Source organism: Sorex fumeus, unplaced genomic scaffold (assembly GCF_029834395.1).
Source record: "Sorex fumeus unplaced genomic scaffold, SorFum_2.1 ptg000265l, whole genome shotgun sequence".
Taxonomy (NCBI): domain Eukaryota; kingdom Metazoa; phylum Chordata; class Mammalia; order Eulipotyphla; family Soricidae; genus Sorex; species Sorex fumeus.
The window spans coordinates 3,929,749-3,956,910 of record NW_026606322.1 but is presented as its reverse complement, the minus strand read 5'-3'; the positions used below and the strand labels follow the sequence as shown (position 1 = coordinate 3,956,910).

At 40.6% G+C, this 27,162-nt stretch overlaps 1 protein-coding gene across 2 annotated transcripts in view; it reads right to left on the bottom strand.

Moving 5' to 3' along the window:
• The window catches only part of IGSF11 (immunoglobulin superfamily member 11), a 187,010-nt gene extending 167,525 nt beyond the window's left edge, over positions 1-19,485 (bottom strand). For both annotated transcript variants that reach the window (XM_056109386.1, XM_056109387.1), the window contains exon 1: positions 19,377-19,485. In XM_056109386.1, the coding sequence (XP_055965361.1) occupies positions 19,377-19,428 (52 nt within the window). In that variant the 5' untranslated portion in view covers positions 19,429-19,485. The remainder of the gene's footprint in view (positions 1-19,376) is intronic.
• Positions 19,486-27,162: the final 7,677 nt, after the last annotated feature.

Sequence of the window (27,162 nt, the reverse complement as noted above, 5' to 3'; positions counted from 1 at the left end):
TACCTTATACTTATATATCTTATATTTATTATATATGTTACACATAACATATATAGCTTATCTGCTCTATCTTCTATGTGCAAAGCACCTTAAATAAAATTATACATTTTTACCTAAGATCTGGCTCATGTGACACAGGAAGGCAAAGAAAGGCTTTATAAAGTTTGATCAAAAACACAAAAGAGTTTTAGTTCCCTTGTCATGGGCAGAACAACTCAATAAATGGAGCAGGGGAAAAAAGTTATACTCCCTTTCATTCAAGTCACAAGAGAAAGTTGGCACACCAATCCTATGTCAAGAGCAATAAAGCTAAGAATTCAAGAGGAAGTGTCAAAAATTGCAAATTATTTCGCTGTTCATGGCATCCTATATCATCAGCGCGTAGAGTATTTGTTAACACTGAAGGAGTAAGCAGATTTGATTTATTTTGATGCAGGCAGATGGCTTGGTCATGGAAATTGTGAGGAGATTTACTGAGCAGCTTCATAGGATCAAGGACATTATGGAATTAAAGGGCTCTAAGAGATCTTACTTTCTAGCTCCCCATGCCTCGGAGCATTACACTTTCTCATTAATGAAAAACACAACACAACAGCCATCACCTGCATCCCCACGATGCATCCCCAAATTCAAGGTAAAAAGGGAAGGAAATGTAAGAATTCAATAAACTTATCTAAAGAAGTATAAATAAGCATTAAGACAGAAACTGGAAGTATCCATTGACAGAAGGGAGAACTGAAACATGTATAGATTGAAGACAATGAAATCATAAATTAAGAACTGAATGTCACAACTTCAGAAAACATTTCTTAGAAAATAAATCATGTTTAAGTTTCTATCACTGTTTTGGAGAACAAAAAGCAAAAAACTTCTTTATTAAAGTGCCTTCGCTTCAGGAAAAACTTAACGATCTGAAAACAAATTATATGTACCAAGATAACACAGTAGGCGTGAGTTTATGAATCTCAGAATTGTTTTGAAAGTTCTGCCAACTCTGTCCATTTTGGAGACCACCTGGCTTTGCATAAAAACATTCCATGGAAATGTAAAAAGAACAGCTGGGAAATGCTATCAATGGCACACTTGAAAGCCAAGTCGAAGAATCACTAGATTAGAGAGCTGAAAAGAACAGCAGATTATCATTTTGCAAATGAAGACTGTCCTGGAGAAGGACATAACTGGTCCAAGGTCACCTCAGCCAGTACTCTGAGGACTCTAACCTCCTGACAAACTGGGGAGGATCAATCCTGGTTTTTTTGCTCTTGAAAAAGTGTGGAGCGCTATGCTACACACTTTAGAGTTGTGTCATTTTAGGAGTCAGAGAGTTCAAAGGGCTAAGAAAACACGCATTGAATAAACGAGTGATCCTGAAGCACAGAGCCCAGAGCAGTCCCCTGAACTGCCAAGTGTAGACCAGTCCCCACCACCAGCACCACCAAAAAAGGGGTCATTTCATTTCAGTTTTCAGATGGTTACTTGCATATTTTTAAAACTGGTTTACACCATGTGTTTTGAGTCATTTTAATTTAGTCTTTGCAATGGACAACATCACCTTCACTCTGAGATCATCAAACTCAAGCTTAGGACATTATGGCATTCCAAAGTCATAGAGAAAATGACAAGTCAGAAATTTAAATCTATTATCTATATCAGACTATACAAAGCCAAACCTTGACACAATGCTATTATCTTCCTCAAATACAATGCAAATAATTCCAAATAATTCCACCTTGGGCAAGTTAGACTATAGAAATATATACATGAATTTCTAAACTGATGAAAAAAGAAGTTAACTATATCATTAATATCAAAAAATCAGAAAAAATTTAAATGTACACCATTGAAAAAAGAGCTAAGTAAATTATGCTATAAAATACCCGTCAACCCAAAATACAGAGAGAGCCCAAAGAACGGGAAAGAATATTTATCCAATATCCATCTGATAAGGGATTAATACCCAGGATAAACAAGACATTAGTAGAATTAGACAAGAAAAAAACCTCCAACGCCAACAAAAAATGGGGAGAAGAAATGAACAGAAGCATCCTCAAAAAAGAAATGCAAACGGCCAAAAGGCATATGAAAAAATGCTCCACATCACTAGCCATCAGGGAGATGCAAATCAAAACAATGAGATATCATCTCACACCACAGAGACTGGCACACATTCAAAAGAACAAAAGCAGCCAGAGCTGGCATGGATGTGGGGGAAAAGGGACACTCCTTCACTGTTAGTGGGAATGCTGACTAGTCCAGCCTTTTTGGAAAACAATATGGGCATTCCTTCAAAAAGTGGAAACTGAACTTCCACATGACCCCGCAATACCTCTTCTGGGAATATATCCCGAGGGTGCAAAAAAGCACAGCGGAAATGACATCTGCACCTGTATGTTCTTTGCGGCACTGTTCACAATAGCCAGAATCTGGAAACAACCCAAGTGCCTGAGAAAGACGACTGGTTAAAGAAACTTTCGTACATCCACACAGTGGAATTCTATGTAGCTGTTCGGAGAGATGAGATCATGAAATGTGCTTTTAAGTGGATGGTCATGGAGAGTATCATGCTAAGTGAAATGAGTATGAAAGAAAGGGACAGACATAGAAGGACTGCACTAATTTGTGGAATATAAAATAACATAATATGAATCTTATACCCAAGGACAGTGGACACAAGGGCCAGGAATATTGCCCCATCGTTGGAAGCCAGTCTCATAAGCTGGGGGAGAAAGCAGCTGGAATATAGAAGGGACCACTACGTCAATGAGGGTTGGAGGGATCGCTTGAGATGGGAGATGTGTGATGGAAGTAGATAAAGGACCTAACGTGATAGCCTCTCAGTATCTGCATCGCAAACCAAAATGCCCAAACGTAGAGAGAGAGTATGGGAGAAATTGTCTGCCATAGAGGCAGGGGAAGGGTTATAAAGGGGGGGAGGTGGTAATACTGGGGACATTGGTGGTGGCGAATGTGCACTGGTGGAGGGATGGGTGGTTGATCATTCTATGACTGAAACTCAAACATTAAAGCTTTGTAACTGTATCTCATGGTGATTCGATTTTAAAAAAATAGCAGTCAGCAAAAAGAATTACTGTTTAAAAGGGTATTGTCGTGTACCAGATAGAATGATGTGCTCATTTAAATGGCTAAAAAAAACAAGGCCAGGCATGTGGCTTAGCAGTAGAGTGCATGCCATAAGTGTGAGGTCCTGGTTCCAATTCCCAGCATTACCAAAATAAAAATTGATGGCATTTTTGAAATTTATGTGTAAGCTATACTATGGCCAGAAAAATGGTCACTGACATGCAAAGCAAACCAGAGAACTGGGAAGATGGACGGGAATGAGCTCATTCTTAAACACTTCAGCTCTGAATTTTGTGCCAGAAATGACTTACTTTTGTAGTTAAAATATAATATGTAATACAATATACAAATATAATGCAAAAATTAAGTTCACCATTAATAGATTATTTCTTTTAGCAATTTAAGTGTGGTCAAAGGGCCCACGGAGGTGAAGTTCTCCAACCCCTGCAAAAAGTCCATGCAGTGAAAGCTATTTTATCATTATTTGTAGTTTTCGAATTGTTTTCTGGGTTTGGAGGGAAAACCTAGAAGTGTTCAGGGTCTGCTCTTGACTCATTGCTTGAGGACCATGTGGTGCCAGGGATCAAACCCAGGGATCAAACCCAGTGCAAAAATCTGTGCTCAGCCAAACTCTTCAGCCCTGAAAGCTATTTTCTTAATAGAAATTATAAGGGGATTTATTTTTTTTCTCACCTGTGCTAATGTTTGCACTAAGAGTATGCAATGGTAGGTCCTTTTACAGAAGCAAGGGGGTAGGGGGTATGAATACGCTGACACCTTCACAGCACAAGGCACTAGCAGAAAACGGTGCCTACCTATAGTCACTGCAGTCTTAACCAAAATGAACCACAGTTAAAGAGAAAATTCAGTTCCACTGAAGAATGTCTTTGATGAAGAACCTATAACCGCAATGTTATAAAAAAAAAAAAAAATCCTGACCTGGGGCTGGAGCAATAGCACAGCGGGTAGGGCATTTGCCTTGCAAGCGGCCGACCCGGGTTCAATTCCCAGCACCCCTTATGGTCTCCTGAGCACTCCCAGGGGTAATTCCTGAGTGCAGAACCAGGAGTAACCCCTGTGCATCGCCGGGTGTGACCCAAAAAGCAAAAAAAAAAAAAAAACATCCTGACCTGTGTATTGTCTTTCTGAGAAAAAAATAGGCAGGGTGAAACCTTACTCACTGAAAACCCAGGCTGTCCCAAAGTCCCTGGCACGAGTGTAGGAGCTCAAAGTCACATAAGCTGGTTGCTCTTTTATCATGGATCAGCATTTTTACTTGAAAGAATAACAGTTATTCAGATTTATGTAACTGGCAACGACTTCTCTCAAAACTACACAAGATAAAACTAGCACTTCAACTGAAATAACTGGCAACTGATTGTTGGCAGTGATAAAATTTGCACAAATAATCAAATTTCAAAGACTTGTATCTGCCACTGTGAATTTAACAGCTTCCCAGTACTTAAAAAATATGTTCAGATAAGATCAATAGTGATATTAACAATATAGTTTTATGTAAATTTTAATATGTCCACACTTTTAGTATCTGCATCAGTGGGGCCAACATAACAATGTACAATGGCATGAAAATTATGTATTGCAAAAGATCCACCTGAAGATAAACCAACGGATTTTAATATAACAGAGCATAAAAACTGACAAAAATGGTTTTTACAGGGTCGGAGCAATCATACAGTGAGTAGGGCTCTTGCGTTGCACACAGCCAACTCGGATTCAATCCCTGGCACCCAATTCGATCCCCTGAGCAACGCCAGGAGTTCTCCCTGAGTGCACAGTCAGGAGAAAGCCTTGAGAACAGCTGAGTGTGGCCAGAAAACTAAAAAAAATAAATAAATAAATCAAATGGCTTTCAATTCCTCATTGAAACCAATCTTTTTATTTTTTTTTTTTTGCTTTTTTGGGTCACACCTGGTGATGCTCAGGGGTTACTCCTGGTTACTCCTGGCTCTACACTCAGGAATTACTCCTGGTGGTGCTTAGGGGACCATATGAGATACTGGGAATCGAACCCGGGTCGGCCTCGTGCAAGTCAAATTGCCCTACCTGCTGTGCTATCGCTCCAGCCCCTGAAATCAATCTTTCAAGTATCACCATTTACCAAGTTTTGGTAGGCTATCAAATAATATTCAAATTTACTTTCAATTAATACCAACAAAATGCTCCTTCCCTTTCTCCATGTCTGTACGAGATCTGGCGATCCTCTTGTCCTTCATACTGATGCGCCACCTCAGAATGAAGGGAGCACAGCCACACACAGGAACACAGACGATGGCTGAAGAGGCAGCGCCCCGGGCCTCCTGCACATAAATAAGTGCTGAGCCCATTTGATCTGTCCAGTTCCAATGATTTCCCCTTTAGAAAACATTTTGACTTGTCACTAAAACCTGCTGCTTTTGTCAACATATAATGAATACATTGCTATTTGAAAACTAGCATTTTTTTTTCATTTTATCACTTTTCATTTCTAACACAGTATCAATGGACACAATCCACATTAAAAAAAAAAAAGCATGAGCAAGTCTTCAATAACCTTTAAAACCCCCAAATGTTTAGACTTGAATATTACAAAAAAATTCAAGAGTCTTTAAAGTTTACTTTTTTTTTTAAAAGGGGTGGGGGGGGGCACATGTGGCTGTGTTCAGGGCTTATGCCGGCTCTCTGCTCAGAGATCACTCCTGGAAGTGTTCTGGAGGGCATATGGGAGCCCAGGGATTGAACCCGGGTCAGCCACATGCGAAACAAGTGCCCGGTCTGCTGTGGTATGGCTCTGTAGTTTACTTTTAACACTTTAAACATGTCACCAACTTTAATTTTTTTTGCCCGTTCTGCATACTCTCAGGTCCTAGTGAATAAACCCCGTATTTGCCCGTATTTACCCATGGACGATAGGCATAAGTGAGCATGTTTCAAGTTTTCAAAGTCAATGGCAGTCCAAAATACTAATCTCAGAGTGATAGCACAGCAGGGAGGGTGCTTGTCATGCAAGTCGCTGACCCCAGATAGATCCCCAGCACCACATACTGACCCCCATATCCCCCTCCCAGGAGTAATCCCTGAGTGCAGAGCCAGGAATAACCCCTGAACAACGCCAGGTGTGGCCCAAAACCTAAAACTGAATTAATGAATGAAGTGGTTTAATTCAATACTAGTCTGATTTGAATTGCTCTATTTAAGTTACGTTCACATACTGCAGCCCCTCTTTCTGCCATCGACTTTGTATTCTGGCAGATGATCCTGACCTGCATGAAAGAAGTCAAATGACAGGGGCTGGAGTGATAGCCCAGCAGGTAGGCGTTTGCCTTGCACACGGCCCACCCAGGTTCGATTCCCAACATCCCATATGGTTCCCCCGAGTACTGCCAAAAGTAATTCCTGAATATATGAGCCAGGAGTAACCCTTGTGCATTGCCGGGTGTGACCAAAAAAAAAAAACTGAAAAGAAAAAGAAAAAGAAGTTAAATAACAGACAGTTATGAGTGTGGTCAAAAAAATCCACAAAGATTAATTATCACAATCATTGACTGGTGTTACAAAAAAGGCCTCTAAGCACATGGTTGGGGAATCAGTTATGACTCACATGAGTCTTCTGACATTTTGAGTGCTATAAACTTCACTGAAGATTTCAGAGGATGCTCCCTATGGACACAAGGCACAGCTGAAATCAATGAAGGCTGGAAATATGAAGATGTCAGAAGGGAAGAACAAATGACAACTGCCACTGGGAATAGATTATTCCAGCATAAGGTTAATTTAGTTAATGCATATATATGACTCCTGAGCACAGTAGGAATAAGCCCTGAGGAACTCCAAGTATATGTATGGCACAAAAACAAACCAAAAATATATTTTAAAAGAATAGCTAAAATGACAAGCTACCCGTGACGTACTCAATATGCCAAACACAGTAACAACAAGTCTCATGATGGAGACGTTACTGGGCCCGCTCGAGCAATTCGATGAACAACGGGAGGACCGTGACCGTGACCGTGACCTAAAACGAAGCCAGAGAGATAGCACAAGGCAACTGCCTTGCACGTGGAAGACCCAGGTTCAATCCCCAGCATCCCATATGATACCCCGAGCACTGCCAGGAGTGATTCCTGCGTGTAGAGCCAGGAGTAAACCCTGAGCAACACCAGATATATCCCAAACCACCCACTCACACACACACACATTAAAAAAAAAAATTCCAGAAAGGGAAATGAGAAACTTCCTATTTCTAAAAAGTTTCACAGAAGTCCAATGTCATTCTCCAAAAGAAGTCTTCAAAATCTTTTAGGAAAACAATTTCAAAACGGAAACCTGCAATATTTTAGGATAACAAATATACTGAGATTTAGTTTTAAATTATTTGTAACCACTGCATTTTTAAATTAAACTAACAAGTCACAGAATTTAGGGTAGTGGTAGTGAGGGAAGACTGAATACAGAGGCCTTGAATACAGAGCCTTGAATTGACTCTGGTCGTGGGATCAGTTCTGCAAAACTATATGTATAAACTCAAATATGAATAACTTTGTAAACCATAGTGCTTTAATATAAATTTTTAACTATAAAAATAAAATTGTTTCGGGGCTGGAGCAATAGCACAGCGGGTTTGCCTTGCACACGGCCGACCCGGGTTCGATTCCCAGCATCCTAAATGGTCCCCCGAGCACCGCCAGGAGTGATTCCTGAGTGCAAAGCCAGGAGTAACACCTGAGCATCGCCAGGTGTGACCCAAAAAGCAAAATAATAATAATAATAATAATAATAATAATAATAAAATACAATTGTTTCAATTTTAAAAAGAGGAAAAATATCAAACTGGAGAGGTAGTGTAAGGCTTATTGCACTTGCCTTGCATGCAAACAGATCCTGGTTCAATCCACAGCACCATATGGTTCCCGCAAGCACCACCAGGAGTAACCCCAAAACACAACTAGGAGTAGCCCTCAAGTACCACCGGTGTGGTCAAACAATGCATTACGTAAATTTTTTAAATAAAATAATTCTTCCAGGTACTGCAAGCACACCTGGCTTCCCACTCTTACAGTAACCACTCACTCACATTCAGTCACCAGTATCTACTAAGCACAACACCAGGCCACCAGGCATTTTCTTTCAGGGAATATATACATGCGTACATGTACACACACACACACACACACACACACACACACACACACATACACCTGGCACACATACCAAGCACCGGATCATAGAGTTAACTCTAGGGAACAAGAGAAGCTATCAGCACTGGTGAGATCTCCACTTGCATACACCAGGTCGAGGCCCAGGGTTGCTGAAGCTATTGTCTACCAACTCTCAAAACAGACATACGGTATTTCTGACCATAATGCCCAAATTACAGAGAGAGCAAGAAGGAAGGTGCCTGCCACGGAGAGGGGGCAGGGGCAGAAGGGAACTGAGGACACTGGTGGTGGAAAATGCACACTGGTGGAGGGATGGGTGTTTTGATCATTGTATGACTGAAACTCAATCATGAAAGCTTTGTAACTGTACCTCATGGTGATTCAATAAAAATTTTTAAAAATTAAAAAGTTGGAATTGTCTGTCTATCCTCCCGTTGTTCATCGATTTGCTCAAGAGGGCCCAGTAACGTCTCCATTGGAGACTTTTGTTGTTACTGTGTCTGGCATATCGAATACGTCATGGGAGCTTGCCAGACTCTGCCTTGCGGGCGAGATACTCTCAGTAGCTTGCCAGGCTCTCCGAGAGGGGCGGAGGAATCGAACTCGAGTTGGCCATGTTGGCCACTTGTAAGGCAAACACCCTACCGCTGTGCTATAATTAAAATTTAAATTTAAAAAAAACAGGTGAACAATTAGAGCTACGAACGACTAGATATATTTATCTTACAAGAACATGATGCTTCTAGCAAAAGAATATACTAAGATAAAAGATAAGGAGAAAAGAGTCAAGTGTCAACATTAAAAGATACAAGAATGGAAAAAAATGATTTAATATGAGCAGCTGCTATAAACAGAAAGTTCTCTAAATTATAATATTGTTTCCACTGGCATAAAACAGAAAGATAATTCAGTAAAATTTTTTTTCTTTTTCCATGTTTTAAAATATTGGATTAGGTTTGTTCTTCCAACCCCATGTTCTGCACACCTGTCTCTCGCTTGCCTGTTTCTTTGTTAGCTTATTTCCACTCTGGAGAACCTCTATTTTCTTTTCACCACATTATTTTCCCTCTTTCTCTCCTCTCATATCCTTTTTTTTTTTTGCTTTTGCTTTTTGGGTCATACCCGGCAATGCACAGGTGTTACTCCTGGCTCTGCAATCAGGAATTACTCCTAGCAGTGCTCAGGGGACCATATGGGATGCTGGGAATTGAACCCAAATTGGCAGTGTGCAAGGCCCTACCCACTGTGCTATCATTCCAGTCCCCTCATATCTTTTTAAGCAAGTTTCATTCAATAAAAACTGCCGTGATCCACTAAGAAAGTTAATAAAACAAAACAAAATATTGAATTAATGATTCTTTTAAAACTAGCCTACAGTGGCCCCACTATGCTGAAGTCACAAAACAAGGATGTATTATTCCATTTCATTTTTGATCATACAAACATAGATTTAAATCATCTATCCCAAACCTCAATCCTAATCAATCCTAACCATTCATAGCTGAGGTTAACCTAGTTCTCTGATGAGTCTTCTGAAAAACTGCATGTGACACAAGAGTTTCCCAACTCAGAAATTCTGGGATCTCTACTTCTTCATCACTTTTCTAAAGAAACTATGCACCTCATCCTACCAGTTTTTTAATTTCTCACAATCAAAATGTAAAGTGAACAGAAATCAAAAGGAGACTTCTATAGATTTTTTTATTGAATAGATTTGTGTTCACAGCACCAGATTGGTATTAATTTAGTTTAATTCTATTCTATAAATAAATTTCAGTTATCTCCTATAATACATGAGTGAGGTAGAGCCTTCAACACCAATACAATATTCGATAAAGATAATAATAAACTTTATCTTATTCATGGCTGAGTCTGTCATTTGTAAAATTAGGAAACAAGATCTCTTTGACAGATTTCTCATTTCTACAATTTTAAAACCATCAGAGATGAAAACCAGTTATATTCGTTAGGTGGTAGGAAACCAGGTATAGAGGAAATCAGTTACCCAAATACTGAAGAAACGAAAAGATCTTTCCACAGTTAGTAAAATGACTTAATTAATAAATTAATTTGCACTTTTAAACTCAAAGTCAGCAATTTAATTTTTAAATTGTTTAAACTGTTCAAATATTTAAACTGTTCAAATCAGATGGCATTCTGAATACAACCCCCAAAACCAATAACTTCTCTGAAACCAGTTCCTGTCACAGCATGAACAGAGAAGATTTCAAAGCCTGCAGATGGTCTGAAGGATGCTCTCAAAAACCCAGGGAGAGCTGTGTGAGCACCAGGAAGTCCTCTGGGGAAAAGGAAGTCAATGGTCCAACTGTTCACACAAAGTCTCAACAGTACCTCAATTGCAGCAATTCTACCTCTGACGAAAATTAAGACGCAAATTATGATCATTAGTATGGATAACAATGCATTCAGGATGTCTATCTAAATAAAACAGTTGTCGATGAGAATTTTAGTGGGATGCCACAATTTTCCCAACTCTCACCCAACTCAGACGATTTTCCCAAACTTGTCCCTGCAACTAAAAAATCCTGTGCACCAGCACATCACCTTGCTTGACACTGAATCACATGGCTGAAGTATGAAGATTCAAATGACACTTTTCATTATAAATGCTTCCACTATCAAAGTGTGAAAACACATTTGAAAATGTGCCACATACTGTTACTGGGGGGAAAAAGTCTTCACCCATTGCATCATCACCTTGGGTGGGTCTGACAAGTTCTAAGCAAACATTTTAGAAGCAATTGGCGATTTAATATTTAAACTGTTCCTTAATAGTCCACATTGAATATCACGTGTAGTTAAGCTTAATTTCTCTAAAATTTTCATCTACTCTCACTTTTCATGAAGGTCAAACTATGGACATATTTAGTAAAAATTAAGTCCTTCCAAAATACTGAATACATTAAATTTTTTTCAGTAAATTTTTCATAATGTTAGCAAGTAAGCACATAATTCACTTGACTTCCTTTAGTTGTTTTCTCTATTTTTATACAACTTCTCAGACTCAGGAACATTTTTCACTAACCTAAGGAATCATAAGATGCACAAAAACACTTTAAATATATCAAACCCATTGGTAGACGTATGCAAAGGTCAACTTTTCCACTCAAATTCCTTTTGAAGTTACTCCATAGATAACTAAATGAAATTCTAAAACATTGCCTGATAGCCACTTTCTCTCAAAAACTGACGAGACCATTTCTCCCTTCAGAGCATTATCCCATTGGAAAATGTCCCACCACCATCATATTTTGTTTCTGCTTCTTAAATCTGGTCTCCGTCTCCCTTCCCCACTTAACAGTGAAACGACTCTGTTAATATCCTTGCCGCCCTACTAACTCCACTTGAGAAGCTCAAAGTACGGGCTTTACTTTGTTTGAATCAATTTTGCCATTAGCTGGCTGGAGAACTAAAATGCAGCCAGAACATTCTTTGGGAATGTTGTTGTTTCTTCTGGAAACTGTTGTGCTAGACACAGGCTCTCTAGGACTATTTCTCCCCGCCCCTTCTCGATCTCAGGAAACAGGACCAGCGGCTTTTCCATGTTCTACTGAGTAAGAGCACAACTCGGCATTCAAGGCTCTCGACTAGCTATTTTTATTATCTTTCTAATTTTTTCTTCTTTGCACGTGTCTCCCACACTAGCCACTGCACATTCCATTTGAGAAATCCACTCCAGAGCCTTCATCCAAGCTCTTGTTTTGGATAAGATTGGGCCATGGACAAAAGGCACGTGGGAAAATGCTCTACATCACTAATCATCAGGGAGATGCAAATCAAAACAACAATGAGATACCCATCTCACACCACAGAGACTGGCATACATGTAAATGAACAAGAATAACCTGTGCTGGCTCGGATGCAGGAAAAAAAGGGACCCTCATTCATTCATTCATTCATTCATTGCTTGTGGTCCAACCGTTTTTTGGAAAACAATATGGACATTCTTCAAAAAACTAGAAACTGAGCTCCCATTTTGCCCAGCAGTATCACTTCTGGGAACTTACCGAAAAACACACAGCAGAAACACCATCTGCAGTTCTACGTTCATTGCAGCACTATTCACAATAGCCAGAATCTGGAAACAACCTGAGTGCCCAAGAACAGGCGTATAGATAAAGAAACTATGGTACATCTACACAAAGGAATAATACAGAGCTGTTAGGAAAAAATGAGGTCATTAAATTTGCCCATAAATGGATAGACTTGGAGAGTATCATTCTGAGTGAAATGAGTCAGAACGAGAGGGATAGATACAGGATGACTGCATTTATTTGTAAATGCAATGTATTTACATTATAAAAAAAAAAGTATGACACTAATATCCAATGACAGGGAAAACAGGCCAGGAGGTCTGGTCAGTGGTTGGTCAGTGATGTGGGAGATAGAGGGTAGTTAAGATAGAGGAGGATCCGTTATGACAATAGCACAGTAGCACTGTCCTCCCGTTATCCATCGATTTGCTCCATCGGACACCAGTAATGTCTCCATTGTGAGACTTGTTACTGTTTTTGGCATACTGAATACACCACGGGGAGCTTGCCAGGCTCTGCCGTGCAGGCAGGATACTCTTGGTAGCTTGCCGGGATCTCTGAGAGGGACAGAGGAATCGAACCTGGGTCAGCTGTGTACAAGGCAAACGCCCTACCCGCTGTGCTATTGCTCTAGCCCATTATGACAATACTACTTGGAAATGATCACTCTGAACAAGAACTGAGTGTTGAAAGCAGGTAAAGGGATATACATAATAACCTTTTAGCATCTGTATCGCAAATCACAATATCTAAAATGAGAGAGAGAGAGAGAGAGAGAGAAGAAAGGTGCCTGCCATAGAGGCAGGCCAGGGTTGAGGATGGCTTAAAGGGTGAGAAGGAAACTGGAGACATTGGTGCTGGGAAATTACCCTGGTGGAGGGATGGCTGTTGGAACATTGTGTGACTGAAACTCAATCATGAATAATTTTGTAATGTTCTATCTCACAGTGATTCAATTAAAAAAAATGGGCCAAGAAGAGGAACAGACACTTTCCCAAAGAAGACATGTGAATGCCAACAGGCATAAGTGCACGTCGTCGTTCCTGATTAGGGAAATACAAATCAAAACAATGATATATCATTTCACACCAGTGAGAATGGTACTGTTATCCAAAAGTCTGAAAATAGTGTTGGCAGGATTATAGTGAGGAAGGAACCACCATCCACTGTTGGTAGGACTATTACCTCTATGGAATGCAATTTGTAGATACAAAGCAAAAATAAGAAATGGAAGTCCATTACAACCCACCGACATCACTTCTTGGCATCTACCCCAAAAATATAAAAACATTAATTCAAAGATATAAGCACACCTATGTTCATTGTGGTTCTTGGTACAATAGCTGAGATATGAAAATAACCCGAATGTGCAACAACAGATGAGTGGATCGAGAAGTTGTGGTATATACACATATACACTCATATCCACACAATGGAATACTACACAGCTCTAAGAAAGAACAAAACCATGCAATTTACAGAAACACAGATGGAACCAGATGATGCTGTGACAAAATAGTGGGACAGAATGGACTTCAAAAGTGTTGTCAATGATAAAATACCATTGGCAACGATGAAAGAATCAAAAATAAATAAATGGTACTATTACAGAAAATAGAAGAATTTCTGCATGACCAAAGATCATGGGCTAAAATTAAGACAGCCCACTGAATAATAAAGAAGTATTTTCAGGGACAACATAAGATAATGGGTTAATATTCAGGATATATAAAGTGCTTATGAAGATCAATAACAAAAACATCCCAAAACTCCATCAAAAATGGGAAAAGGAAATATATGACCACTTAACCTATGACAATGGAGCAAGAAATGTGAAGTGGAACAAGGAAAGCCTCTTCAACAAGTGGTGCTTGGAAAACTGGATAGCTACCATCAAGAAAATGAACTCTGACCTCTGTCTAAGGCCATGCACAAAAGTCAGATCAAAGTGGATTAAAGACCTCGATATCTGACATGAATCCATAAGGTACATAGAGGAAAACGTAGGCAGAACCCTCCATGACATTGAAGCTAAAAGCATCTTTATGGATGAAACACCACTGAGTAAGCAAGTGGAAACAAACATAAACAAAAGGGACTACATTAAACTAAGAAGCTTTTACCTCAAAAGAAACAGTGACCAAAATACAGAAACAGCCCACAGAATGGGAAAGAATATTTACCTAATACCCATCTGAAGGGCTGGAGCAATAGCACAGCGGTAGGGCATTTGCCTTACACGCAGCCAACATGGCCGACCTGAGTTCGATTCCTCCGCCCCTCTCGGAGAGCCTGGCAAGCTACCCATGACTGTATTCTATATGCCAAACACAGTAACAACAAAAGTCTCCAATGGAGACATTACTGGGCCCGCTCGAGCAAATCGATGAACAACGGGAGGACAGTGATACAGTCACTCATCATATGAGAGAATATTCCCAAGGCTCAAAAAATTCTCTGGTCTTCATCTGTCCATCCATTTTGCAAATCAACCCATCTGATAATGGATTAATATCTATGATATACAAGACACTAGTAGAATTATATAAAAACAAATCCTCCAACCCCATCAAAAAATGGGGAGAAGAAATGAACAGAAGCATCCTCAAAAAAGGAAATACAAATGACCAAAAGGCACATGAAAAATGCTTCACATTGCTAATCATCAGGGAGATGCAAATCAAAACAACAATGAAATATCATCTCACCCCACAGAGACTGGCACACATTCAAAAGAACAAAAGCAACCAGTGCTGGCGTGGATGTGGGGGAAAAGGGACACTCTTTCACTGTTGGTAAAAATACCCACTAGTCCAGCCTTTTTGGAAAACAATATGGGCATTCCTTCAAAAACTAGAAATTGAGCTTCCATATGACCCCACAATACCTCTTCTGGGACTATATCCCGAGGGTGCAAAAAAGCACAGTAGAAATGACATCTGTACCTATATGTTCATAGCAGCACTGTTCACAATTGCCAAAATCTGGAAACAACCCAAGTGTCCTAGAACAGATGACTGGTTAAAGAAACTTTGGTACATCTACACAATGGAATACTGTGCAGCTGTCAGGAGAGATGAAGTCATGAACTTTGCTTAGAAATGGATAGACATGGAGAGTATCATGCTATGTGAAATGAGTCAGAAAGAGAGGGACAGACATAGAAGGACTCCACTCATTTGTGGAGTATAAAACAACATAACATGAGGCTGACACTTAAGGACAGTAGATACACAGGACAGGTAGATTGCTCCATAGCTGGAAGCCTGCCTCATGAGCAAAGGGGAGAAGGCAGCTGGAATAGAGAAGGGATCACTAAGAAAAAGATGGCTGGAGGAATCGGTCGGGATGGGAGATGTGTGCAGAAAGTAGATAAAGGACCAAACATGAATGATAACCTCTCAGGGTCTGTATTGCAAACCATAATGCCTAAAAGTAGAGAGAGATTATGGGGAATCATGTCTGCCATGGAGGCAGGGGGAGGGTGGGAAAGGGGGGTATAACAGGGATATTAGTGGTGAGGAATGTGCACTGGTAGAGGAATGGTTGTTTGATCATTGTGTTATTATAACCCAAACATGAAAGCTTGTAACTATATCTCACAGTGAATCAATAAAATTTTTTCTTAAGATGGGAATGGAAGTAAATAGGAATTTCTCTGAGGAAGATCAAGGGATGGCCAACAGGCACATGAAAAATATGCTCATCATCACTTATTATTAGAGAAATCCAAATTAAGTCTACAAGATATCATCTCATACCAATGAGAACAGAACACACAAAAATACTGGAAACAATCTGGGTTGGGGGATGTCATGAAAAAGAACTCTTATCCACTGCTGGTGGGAATTCTGTCTGGTCCTAACGCCTATGGAAAAACAATATGGAGGTTTCTTAAGTAAACTCAAAATTGAGCTGCCATATGACTCAGCAATTTTACTTTTGTCATTTATCACCAGGACAAAAAAACATTCACTCAGAAGAACAAATGATCACAACCGTTCACTGTAGCATTCAATATAATAACTAAGACGTGGAATCAACCTAGATGTCCAACAACAGAGAAGTTGATTATGAAGATGTGGTAAATATACACAATGGAATATTACGATGCCACAAGGAATGATGAAGTCATGCAATTTCCTGCAACATGGATAGAACTGGAAGAGAGCATGCTAAATGAAGTAAGCCGGAAGAATAAGGAAAACACAGGATATTATCAGTTATACGTAGTATTTAGAATAACTGGTTGAGGATATGCAATGGCTTAAACAGAGAGTGCTCAGATCAATCTTAGCCCCAGAGTAGAGGGAGAAGAAAAGAAATGGAATGGGGGTAGGGGAGAGAGACGCAACAATGGGCAATGATCGCGGGGATTCGGGGACATCAATGGGGTGACGGAATCACTGGGCTGAATATCCAAATCACAGGGAAAACAAAACTGAAATCAGGAGACCCAAACCTTAACGACCAAACTTGAAAAGGTGCCTGCCAAGATGGCAGGCTGGGGGACGGGCGGAGGGAGGAGAGGGAACCTGGGGACAGAAGAGATGCTGGAACACTGTACGTCTAGAACCTAACTATCAATAATTGTAAATTGCGGTGCTTTAATAAAAAGAAAAAACTCTTTAAGTCCTTTTTAAATTTCAAATAAAAGGAACAGATGCAGGATGGAGTGATAGCACAGCGGTAGGGCGTTTGCCTTGCGCACAGCCAGCCCAGCCCAGCTGGGTTCGATTCCTCTGCCCCTCTCGGAGAACCTGGCAAGCTACCGAGAGTATTCAATATGCCAAACACAGTTAACAAGAAGTCTCACAATGGAGACATTACTGGGCCCGCTCGAGCAAATCGATGAACAACGGGAGGACAGATACAGAATGATCTCTCTCATATTTGAGACCCAAAGATACAGAGTAAAGTAGTAACAAAGGCCCAAAGGCAACACAATTGAACTAATCCACACAATCGAGTTGGGTGGGGGATAGGCCGAAAGGGAGGGGCCCTGGGGTCCTGGCAGGAAGAAAATTGAGTACACTGGTGATAAGTGTGAGCTTGCAATTACGTGCATGAAAAAACACTACTAACACTGATAACTCCAAAAAGAATCAGGGCCAGGGCTGGACAGGGCATCTGCCTTGCACGCAGACGACCCAGGTTCGATTCCCAGCATCCCATATGGTCCCCCAGCAGCACCAGGAGTAATTCCTGAGTGCAGAGCCAGGAGTCCTCCCTGTGCATCGCTGGGTGTGACCCAAAAAGAGAAAAAAAGAAAAAAAAAGAAATAGGGCCAAAGAAATTATATCAAAGAATCTCAATTTTTTCAAGTTTTAATAAAAATAAAAACAAAATTTGAAAGAAGGAAAGAAAGTTGAACCATTCCCACTCAGCCGATTTAATCCTACTCCTTCCAAGTTCAGATCAAATATAAACTTTCCACCCTTTAATTCTTCCATCATGACTAACACCATTAAAAAGTAGCATTTATCAAATATTCCTTGTGTTATAAATCATAGGTGCATGCCTTAAATCTGCAATGCTTAAAATTGCAAACTCCTGAGGAGCTGAAGACAGACAAACTCTCAGGCACCTTTGACTTCCACCACCATCCCTGCCTACCAGACACACACTCAGAAAAATATTTGTTGAAAATAACCGACTCTGGGAAGATGCAATGGTGTGGGATTGGTGTTGGAATATTAAATTTAACAAATCATCGTAAACAACTTCATTAAAAAATAAAATTTTTTAAAAAGAAGGAAAACAACCAGCTCATTTTTTGAAGGGTGAAAAATGCGTCTCCAGATTAGATTATCAAGAAGTCTAAAATGTCCTTGAAAGTTTTTAAAAAACACCCTAGCGATTTAGAAATATTTCTATTTGAAAAAAAGAAGAAAAAAATCAGATGACCTTGTAAGACTGATCCTTGTGAATTACATCAACTCTTTGTAAGTACTGTCTAATAATTCAAAGGCAGACTACACACAAATGATGTTTACAAACCGTGGCACTGATTAAAATAAATTTTAACATAATTTATCAAAAAATCCAGCCGCTCTTCTAGTAATATTTATACCCTCTTCAGCTCTGCCTAAGGGATTAAATTTTAAAAATCCATTCATTCGATCTTATGTCACACTTGAAGAGAACAGGGGGAAAAAAAAACGTTGGCCCTCCCAAACAAGTAAGCAGACAAAATCATTGTAAACCACAAATAGAATTAAACCACATATATAAATTATTACCTACAACCTTATCCCTCCTGCAAAACATACTGTAATTCTGACGATTCTCCTCACTAGCTTCTACGGAAAATTCATACTAAAGTTTTGTATCCCTCACTTCCCTGAACTAAAAATGCATTTACGCAATGGAAGTCGGTTAAAATACGGTCATTCCAAAACCTGACACGTACTCGGTTCAAATGAGGCCCGAAAACTGTGGGAAACATACGGATAACTCCAAAAAGAAACCGGGCCAACCACAATAACCCGCCCCGCCGGTCACGGCACCTTTTTTAAAGACATCCTGGAGGATAAACCTTAGTCAATCTTATCAACCAATTAAACGAGACCAGAAAAAAAGAAGAGAGAGAGATTCCACCTAACAATACACTCGCAAAGGAGGCATTTGCCAACGACAGCTCTTGGTAGCAAACAGTGTTAAAAAAAAAAAGGGTAGAAAACTCAATTTAATAATCCAAAAAATCAAACGCGCGTTTGTCCCCTTTGCAACCTCAGACTACTCCCTTTGCAACCTCAGACTATTCCGTGCATCTTAACAAGTCGATTAAAAAATAAAAATAAAACTGGGGGAGGAGGAGGAGGAGGGGTGGAGGGAAATCTTTGCATTTTCCTAAGTCGGACTCGCAACCCGGGGCAGCGCGGGATGCAGCTGTCAGCGCCCGTCCCCGCCGCCGCGGGCGCGACTCCTCAACTTGGCCCGCAAGTTTCCCGACCGCGCCCGCAGCCGCTGGGGACCCCCGGGGCCGCCCGGTAACGGCCGGGGGCTCCGCGCGGGCCGCGCCTGAGCCCGGGCAGGGGCCCCGGGCGGGACCCCCGGCGGCGGCGGCGGCGGCGCGACTCACCGTGCAGAGACAGCAGCAGCAGCGGCGCCAGAGGGGCGCCCCGGGCAGGCATCCCGGGCCGCGTCCCCGCCGCGCCCGCAGCGCCCGGCCACCACCGCGCGTCGCCCCGGCCCGCCGCTGCCCGCGCGCGCCGCCCCGGAGGGAGCCGCCCCCGACCCGCGCCCAGTGGCTCCCGCCGCCGCCGCCGCCGCCGCCGCCGCCGCCGGCTCCGCGCCGCCCCCCGGCCGCGCCGGTCTCCCGGGCAACCGCGGCTCCAGCGCGACGCCTGGCGGCCCACCCGGCCCCCGCGCGCGCGCGCGCCCCGACCCGCGCCCCGCGCGCGCCGCGGACTTTCCCACGCGCGGACTTGGCCGCCTCGGGGGGCCGCAGTCGGGATCATCGAGGGATGCGCTCTCCTCCTCCTCGGTGGTGCCCCCCGGCGGCTGATGTCCAGGGCAGGTGACCGGCTGGCCGCCCTTTCCTCCGAAAGAGCGTTCGGGGCTGGGCCGGGTTCTCCCCTCCAGAGTCCGCCCAAAGCCAAAAACTCCGGTAAACTTGCAGTTTTGCCTGGTTTTGCCTGGTCGATGTTGCCATCGCTTTTTTCTGACGTCGATTTCCATCGTGTTAACCAGTGAGGACTTTGGGAATGATAAGTTACCTTGGCTGCAGGTGGGGCTTGGGGGTTATTGGTTGTTTCTTGTGTTTTTTGAAAGGTTTCCAGCTGATAATAGAGGCTGCGGGTATTTGTTTCTTGGGTTTGGGGTTTCCATCTGAACCCCCAAACCCAATGAATGATATGAATCAAGATATGAAATTATGGATGCCCTTTTTTTCTTCCTTGGAAATGTTGACTTGATTTCAAGTCGAATAAAGGAGCGATTTCAGAAATGTCCATCAGCTTTCAGAAGGATGCCCTGAAGATGGTGTTTGATGTTTCCATCTGAAACCCCAAACCCGATAATTCCGTATGTTATGGAATTATTCTACTTAGTTGTTTCTCTGTTAAACTGAACCTCTACTCCCTGTCTAGGGAATGTTGCTGCTGTGTCTTCAAGTCCATCTTCACTCTCCAGCCTCCAACATCACCTTTCAAATTTGAGGCCAACCTCTTCGGGGAACGGAGATCCACCACCACCCCACCCCACCCCCCATCCCCATTCCAGAAATTTCCAGTTTTTCTACAGTGGCAGAAATGAGGATTCCTGAGGCCCTTCAAACATTTTGCTTCCATCTGGCAGATACAATCCTCCCAAGAAACTCACAAATAAAAATAATGTGCTCGCAGAAGAAAAGCAAATATGGAAAACATCTCTATGCATTTGGGCAAACACTGAAAGATATTTATAAAGTGAGAACAGCATCAAGATATGAAATTATGGGTGCCCTTTTTCTCCCTTGGAAATGTTGACTTAATTTCAAGTAAAATAAAGGAGCAATTTCAGAAATGTCAATCAGCTTTTATAAGGATGCATTGAAGATGATGTTTGATTATGAATTAAAGATGGTTGAACTTTTGCAATTTAAAATTCCAGCTTGCTAAAATCTCTTACCAGATCTCTAATGGCAATAAAGGAATGAAATCACCCTCGTGTACTTAATGCCTTGTCAAACAGGACCTAGTGAGTTATTAAGAGAACAGAGTGCCCACAGTTTGGTGAGCCAAACCCTTTAATACAGAGAAGTGTGACTTCTGAAGAAAGAGTGGTGTCCTCAGATTTCAAGAGGCAATCTGGTTGCCCAGGAGCAAGGTGGGAGGGGAGGGCAGATGGTAGAGGGTGGACTCAAAAGAAAGCAGATCTTGAGTACTAAAAACTCCTAGTGCTGTACACTGAAGCTTCCAAAAGCACATTCTCACAGGAAAAGCAAGAGGAGGCGAGGAGAGAAGTGAGATGGAGAAGTGTGCTTTTTAATTCAGAGTTAAGACAGTTAATTCCTGCTGCCATGTATTTTGAGTAACTTTTTACTAGCAAAGATGAAATTCACCAACTCTTTTATCCTAATCTGCCTTATGAGCACAGTAGGATTTCTTTCAATCTCTTAAGTATTCTTAGTGTTAAAGCAACAGACATCCTACATCTCTATAATACTTTATAAATTTCAAAGTGCTTTCACATATATTATTATCTGATTTGATCTTCACAGAAACTCCAGGAGGTAGGTAGGGCAGGTATTATTACTCTCTCTTCACTTAGATACTTAAAAATCTCAGAAAGATCAAGGGACACCTTAAGGGATCGCAATTACTAATGGGAGGGACTGGAAGCAAGGACTTCTGACAGTCTATAGTTTTTTTCTAGAACACCATAATGTCTTTTTCTCTTATCCCTTTATAGACAACATGTAAAGAAATGCATATATCATAGTGTCTTAAAACTTTCTGTAGGTACAATGTCCAAAAGGAGGGGGAGAGAGAGAGAGAGAGAGAGAAGAAGAAGAAGAAGAAGAAGAAGAAGAAGAAGAAGAAGAAGAAGAAGAAGAAGAAGAAGAAGAAGAAGAAGAAGAAGAAGAAGAAGAAGAAAAGAAAAGCGCCTGACATAAAGCTGACATAAAGGCAGACTGGCGGGTGGGGAATGGGAGGTGATGGGAGGGAACCTGGGGACACTGGTGCTGGGACATGTACGCTGGTGGAGGGATGGGTGTTGGAGCACTGTATGACTGAAATCCATCATGAACAACTTTGTAAGGGTCTGTCTCACAGTGAATCAATTAAAAAAGTTTAATATATGTATAGAGCTTATCTTTTACCACCTCCTATTCTCTGTAACATTTTTGTCAGTGTTTTCTGTCCATTTTTTTCTAAAATGTTTCAGCAAAGTTATTAATGCCTTCTATTTGACAAATGACCTCTGATTTTCGGTCCTTATTTTGCTTGACTTACAAGTAAAATGTAAAGTCAAGTACTTGACTTAGCACTGTCCTCCCATTGTTCATCGATTTGCTCGAGCTGGCCCAGTAACGTCTCCATTGTGAGACTTGTTGTTACACTTGACTTACAAGTGACGATTAATAAAACGTGTTAGTTTTATGGGAAAAAAACTCAATGTGGGGAAAACTGTAGTCGCTTCCCCTACATTTATACTGTCTTCTGTCATCTACACACGTTATGTCCCATCTCCACCCCCAAACTCCATATGGGTATCTGTAACATTCAGATGAGATTGCCCTGTCTTCAAACATAGAGAAGCAATTTCACCAAGGAGAAATGGAGGAAAGAATCACTAAAACTATTTTATAATAGCAATCTTGGCTCAGAACCTATTTTGTAGCCACCTTATAATAGTGATCTTTGCTCAGAACATTGATAATATGTCAACTTCTAAATATCTAAATATGTACTATCCAAGTTCAAATTTTAATCCGAGACCAGATTCTCTCTTCCACCATCAAAATGCTGGGTCATTTCTTTCTGGAACCAATTCTTCTGCATCTGAGAAAGGAACATTTATTTTATGATTAGTTTAGGGAAAATATAACTAAGGAAAGAAAATGATGGAGGGAATTATAATGTCCTTCAATATTAAATATAAATTATACTCTAATTAGTTATATTAAATTTTAAATACCACCTAGCCCTCTCCATTCATGTATTTAATTAGGGTTAATTGCATAATTTTTGAGGATGTTTGCCTATGAAATGTTTTGTTAAGAACATCATTCATAGAGTTTTTAAAATACCTCTCTGATCTTATTTGAGTCAGTCACTCATTCTCCAATGACTTGATCCCAGCTGCTTAGAACCATAGAGAGTATAGAGAGAACTTGGTGTTTTGGAGATAAAATATGTGAGAAATTCTTCCCCCTTCTTAGTTAACGAGCAGTTGAAGTTTCTAAAGTGGCATTAATAGAGTGGAGAAGGAAATAGAATTGTCAGAGTATAGCAACAAGCAAGCAAGTCAATGAGTATTTATTGTCTAGAAAGATGGAAGTCGATTGTTGAATGTTACAATTATCTTTCTCAAATTTTGGAGCAATTTACAAGTAGACATATTGACGAGTTTACCTTTCTTCTACCTATTTCTGTCAACTCCTCTGGTAAGTTTTACTAAGAGAAAATTTATACAAAGGTAAACTCTATCTCTATCTCCTTTCTACCACTAACTCCAATCTCCATCATGAATATGGCTAACATTTCTCAATGTCTTCATCCATTTGGGGGCAAATTTATTCTTTTTTTTTCTTTTTGGGTTACACCCAGCTATGCAGAGAGGTTACTCCTGGCTCTTCACCCAGAAATTACTCCTGGCAGTGCTCAGGGGACCATATGGGATGCTGGGACTCAAACCTGGGTCAGCCGCTTGCAAGGCAAATGCCCTACCCACTGTGCTATTACCCCTGCCCCAAGTTTACTCTTTTCCTTGATGTATTTTATTTTTAAATTACTTATTTTTCGGCAATTACTCTCTAAACAGGGCCTATTATGACAGAGTTCTATTGAATTTATGCCAATGACAAACTTTAAAAGGCACTGTTCTGCATATTTATGTAACATTGGCTTGTAGGAGTGCAAATGCTTATATGCTTTAGGTATACAAGGGCATTGCTTTGTTTCTTAGGACTCAAAGAAGCTACGATTTAAGAAGCATTTATGTCAAATTTTAAAACTTTGTAGTCTGTTTTAAGGAAGAAAATTTTCAAGCAATTTCAAATACTCTTTAAAACCTCTTTATCACGAATAAAACACTAGTGTTTGTTTACTAATCTAAAGTAATCTACTCGGGACTGGAGCAATAGCACAGCGGGTAGGGTGTTTGCTTTGCACGCGACAGACCCAGATTCATTTCCAGCATCCCATATGGTCCCCTGAGCACCGCCAGGAGTAATTCCTGAGTGCATGAGCCAGGAGTAACCGCTGTGCATCACCAGGTGTGACCCAAAAAGCACAAATAAATACATAAATAAAATATAGTAAAGCACTCAATCTGTTAGTCACTTATATAAATGGGGATATTGATTATCAGTTACCTCAGTTTTAAATTTTCCTAAGTTTAATTTAAAATGAAGGGACTGGAGTGATAGCATAGCGGGTAGGGCGTTTGCCTTGCATGTGGCAGACCCAGGTTCGATTCTCAGCCTCCCATATGGTTCCCTGAGCACCACCAGGAGTAATCCCTGTGCATCATCGGTGTGACCCAAGAACAGCAAAAAATAAAATGCATTTCTGGATACAAAGTAGATTACAGAATTTGGTATACAAAAGTGTAGATTTATATATTTTTTAAACCTTAAGTAAATTGATGTGCTCTCAACAAATATGAAAAAATAAAGCCAGATGCTAGATGAGTGGAAGATTCCTGCAATAGCCTATTCTCAGCACAATTTTGGCGGTGAGCCAGAAAGCCTGATGCTCTATCCTGTCACTGATTTCCCCTTTCACTCAGGCTGCAAATACAAGGGCTTACTACAAAGAGTGTGTTAGAAGCTAGCTCTTTCAAGCCCATATTCTCGCTGAATTCCTCTTTTTACCCCTCACATCTTTCATTATAAATTTCTTTTCATTAAAAACAAAAAAGAGTTTGTGTTAGATATTTGTTGCTGATGTGACAAATTATTTTTAACTTCATGGCAATAAAACAAAAATTCATCATATAGATCTAAAGGTCAAAATGGGCCTGATTGGGCTACATAATAGATGAAAGCGGGGCTGTGTTTATTTCTGATGGGTGCATTTCCTTAACTTCTCCAACATCCAGAGTCCAAACACTCATGTTCTCCATCTTTCATCTTTAAGGCCTCAATATCAAGTCTTTCTCACACTTCCTCCTCGCAACTCTTTCCTATTCCCTCCCACACTTAGAGTTACTTATGATTATAGTGGACCCACATGAATAAATCCAGGATAATCTCCTCCTCTTCAGGTCCTGTGAAAAGTAACCTTAATTCTACTGGCAAACTTAATTCCCTTCGGCCAGGTAAAAAATGTATCTAATGTTTAATCCTTAGAAACTATAAATATGTTTTTAAGGAAACCTTATTTTTCTTGCCACAAGATCCAACTTGGTCTGGTGCCACATTATCTAGTTGCTTCTATTCTTGTTCCGTTCACAATCTGTTCTCACTTTATGGACCTACTCAAAGTTCCTTAAACAAGCAAAATATTGTTTACCTCCAGGTCATTGAAATTGTTCTCACCTAGATATTTTGCTCGTTCTCTTTGCAAAGCTGACTTTTTTATATATATTTTAAATTTATCACCTAACTGTCCTCCCGTTGTTCACCCGTTGTTCATCGATTTTCTCAAGCGGGCCCAGTAACGTCTCCACAGTGAGACTTGTTACCGTGTTTGTCATATCGAATACGTCACAGGGAGCTTGCCAGGCTATGCCCTGCGGGCGAGATACTCTCAGTAGCTTGCCGGGCTCTCTGAGAGGGGAAGAGGAATCGAACCTGACTCAGCCGACCAGACTATTGAACACAGAGGGTAGGGCATTTGTCTTGGATGTGGCCGACCCAGCTGACCCCAGTTTGATTCCTCCACCTCTCTCGGAGAGCCTGGCAAGCTACCGAGAGTATTTCACTCGCATGGCATAGCCTGGCAAGATCCCCGTGATGTATTCGATATGCCAAACACAGTAACAACAAGTCTCATGATGGAGACGTTACTGGGTCCCCTAGAGCAAATCAATGAACAACGGGAGGACAGTGCTACAGTGCTGACCATCCATATAAACTAAATCGTTAACATGACATTCTCTTCCTTCGATTTCCTTTTTTTCCTACATAGATCAAGGGTGACACACATCTGGTTATGGCACTCTAATACTTGGTTATGGTGATAACACACAGTTGCGGTACATCTGAGATGGACTTTGGTTGTAATGCCAGGATCACAAACAGCAGTGATCACAAACACAAAAGCACCAGGATACATTACACATGTAGGATTAGTTCCAGGTATCAAATTCATGCTCACAAGCCTATAAAGCAGCCATGCCACCCCTGAAACTAATTTCTAGATTCCTTGTAAACATGTTTTAAAATAACTTCCCATATAGTATTTTTGTCCTCGGCACTCCATCACTCATATAATCTATACTTGACTTTTTATTTTTGCTTACTGTCTTCTTTACTTAACAGAACCAATGAGGACAGGGATCTTAATTTGCTTTATTCATTGTTGGATCATCAGTGTCTTTAAAAGTGGCTGACATATCAGAGACATGGTAAACATTTCAAACAATGAATCATTAATGAAACAAGTCTTAAGAAACCTTCCAAGGCTGATATCAGCTAGGGCATAATGTTAGTAAGCAGATATAAAAATAATACAAATGCACATGTACAAACACATTTGAATATTAAGAAATATACCCCTAAATAATTCAAAATCTAAGTGTAGATCATAAAGGAAACTAAAGGGAAAACAATAGTGAAGATATTTCGCATTACAAACCTGTATTTTGTATGTCCTGTACAATGCAGGAAAACTTTGTCATAAGTATTTACATGAGAAAAGATGAGAGACTAAACACAGTAAAAACACAACTTAAGAAGCTTGAAGAACATAAAATAAGTCTAGAGAAGGTAGAAGGAAGAAAATAACAGGCAAAGTTAATAAAATATTGAACAAATTTTATAATGAAGAATAATATATAAAAAGAGAATAATAAAAAAATATTTTATAATAAAAATATCAAAAGTTGATACTTGGAAAGGTTTGATTACATTAACAAGGGTTGTGGCTCAGTGTTAGCCTACATGAAACCATGAGTCAAATCCCCAGCATTGCCTCACATCAACAAATAAGATTCCCCACATTGCTGGATACAACAACAAAAATCTGCCTCTCCAAACACACCTTAGCCAAGTG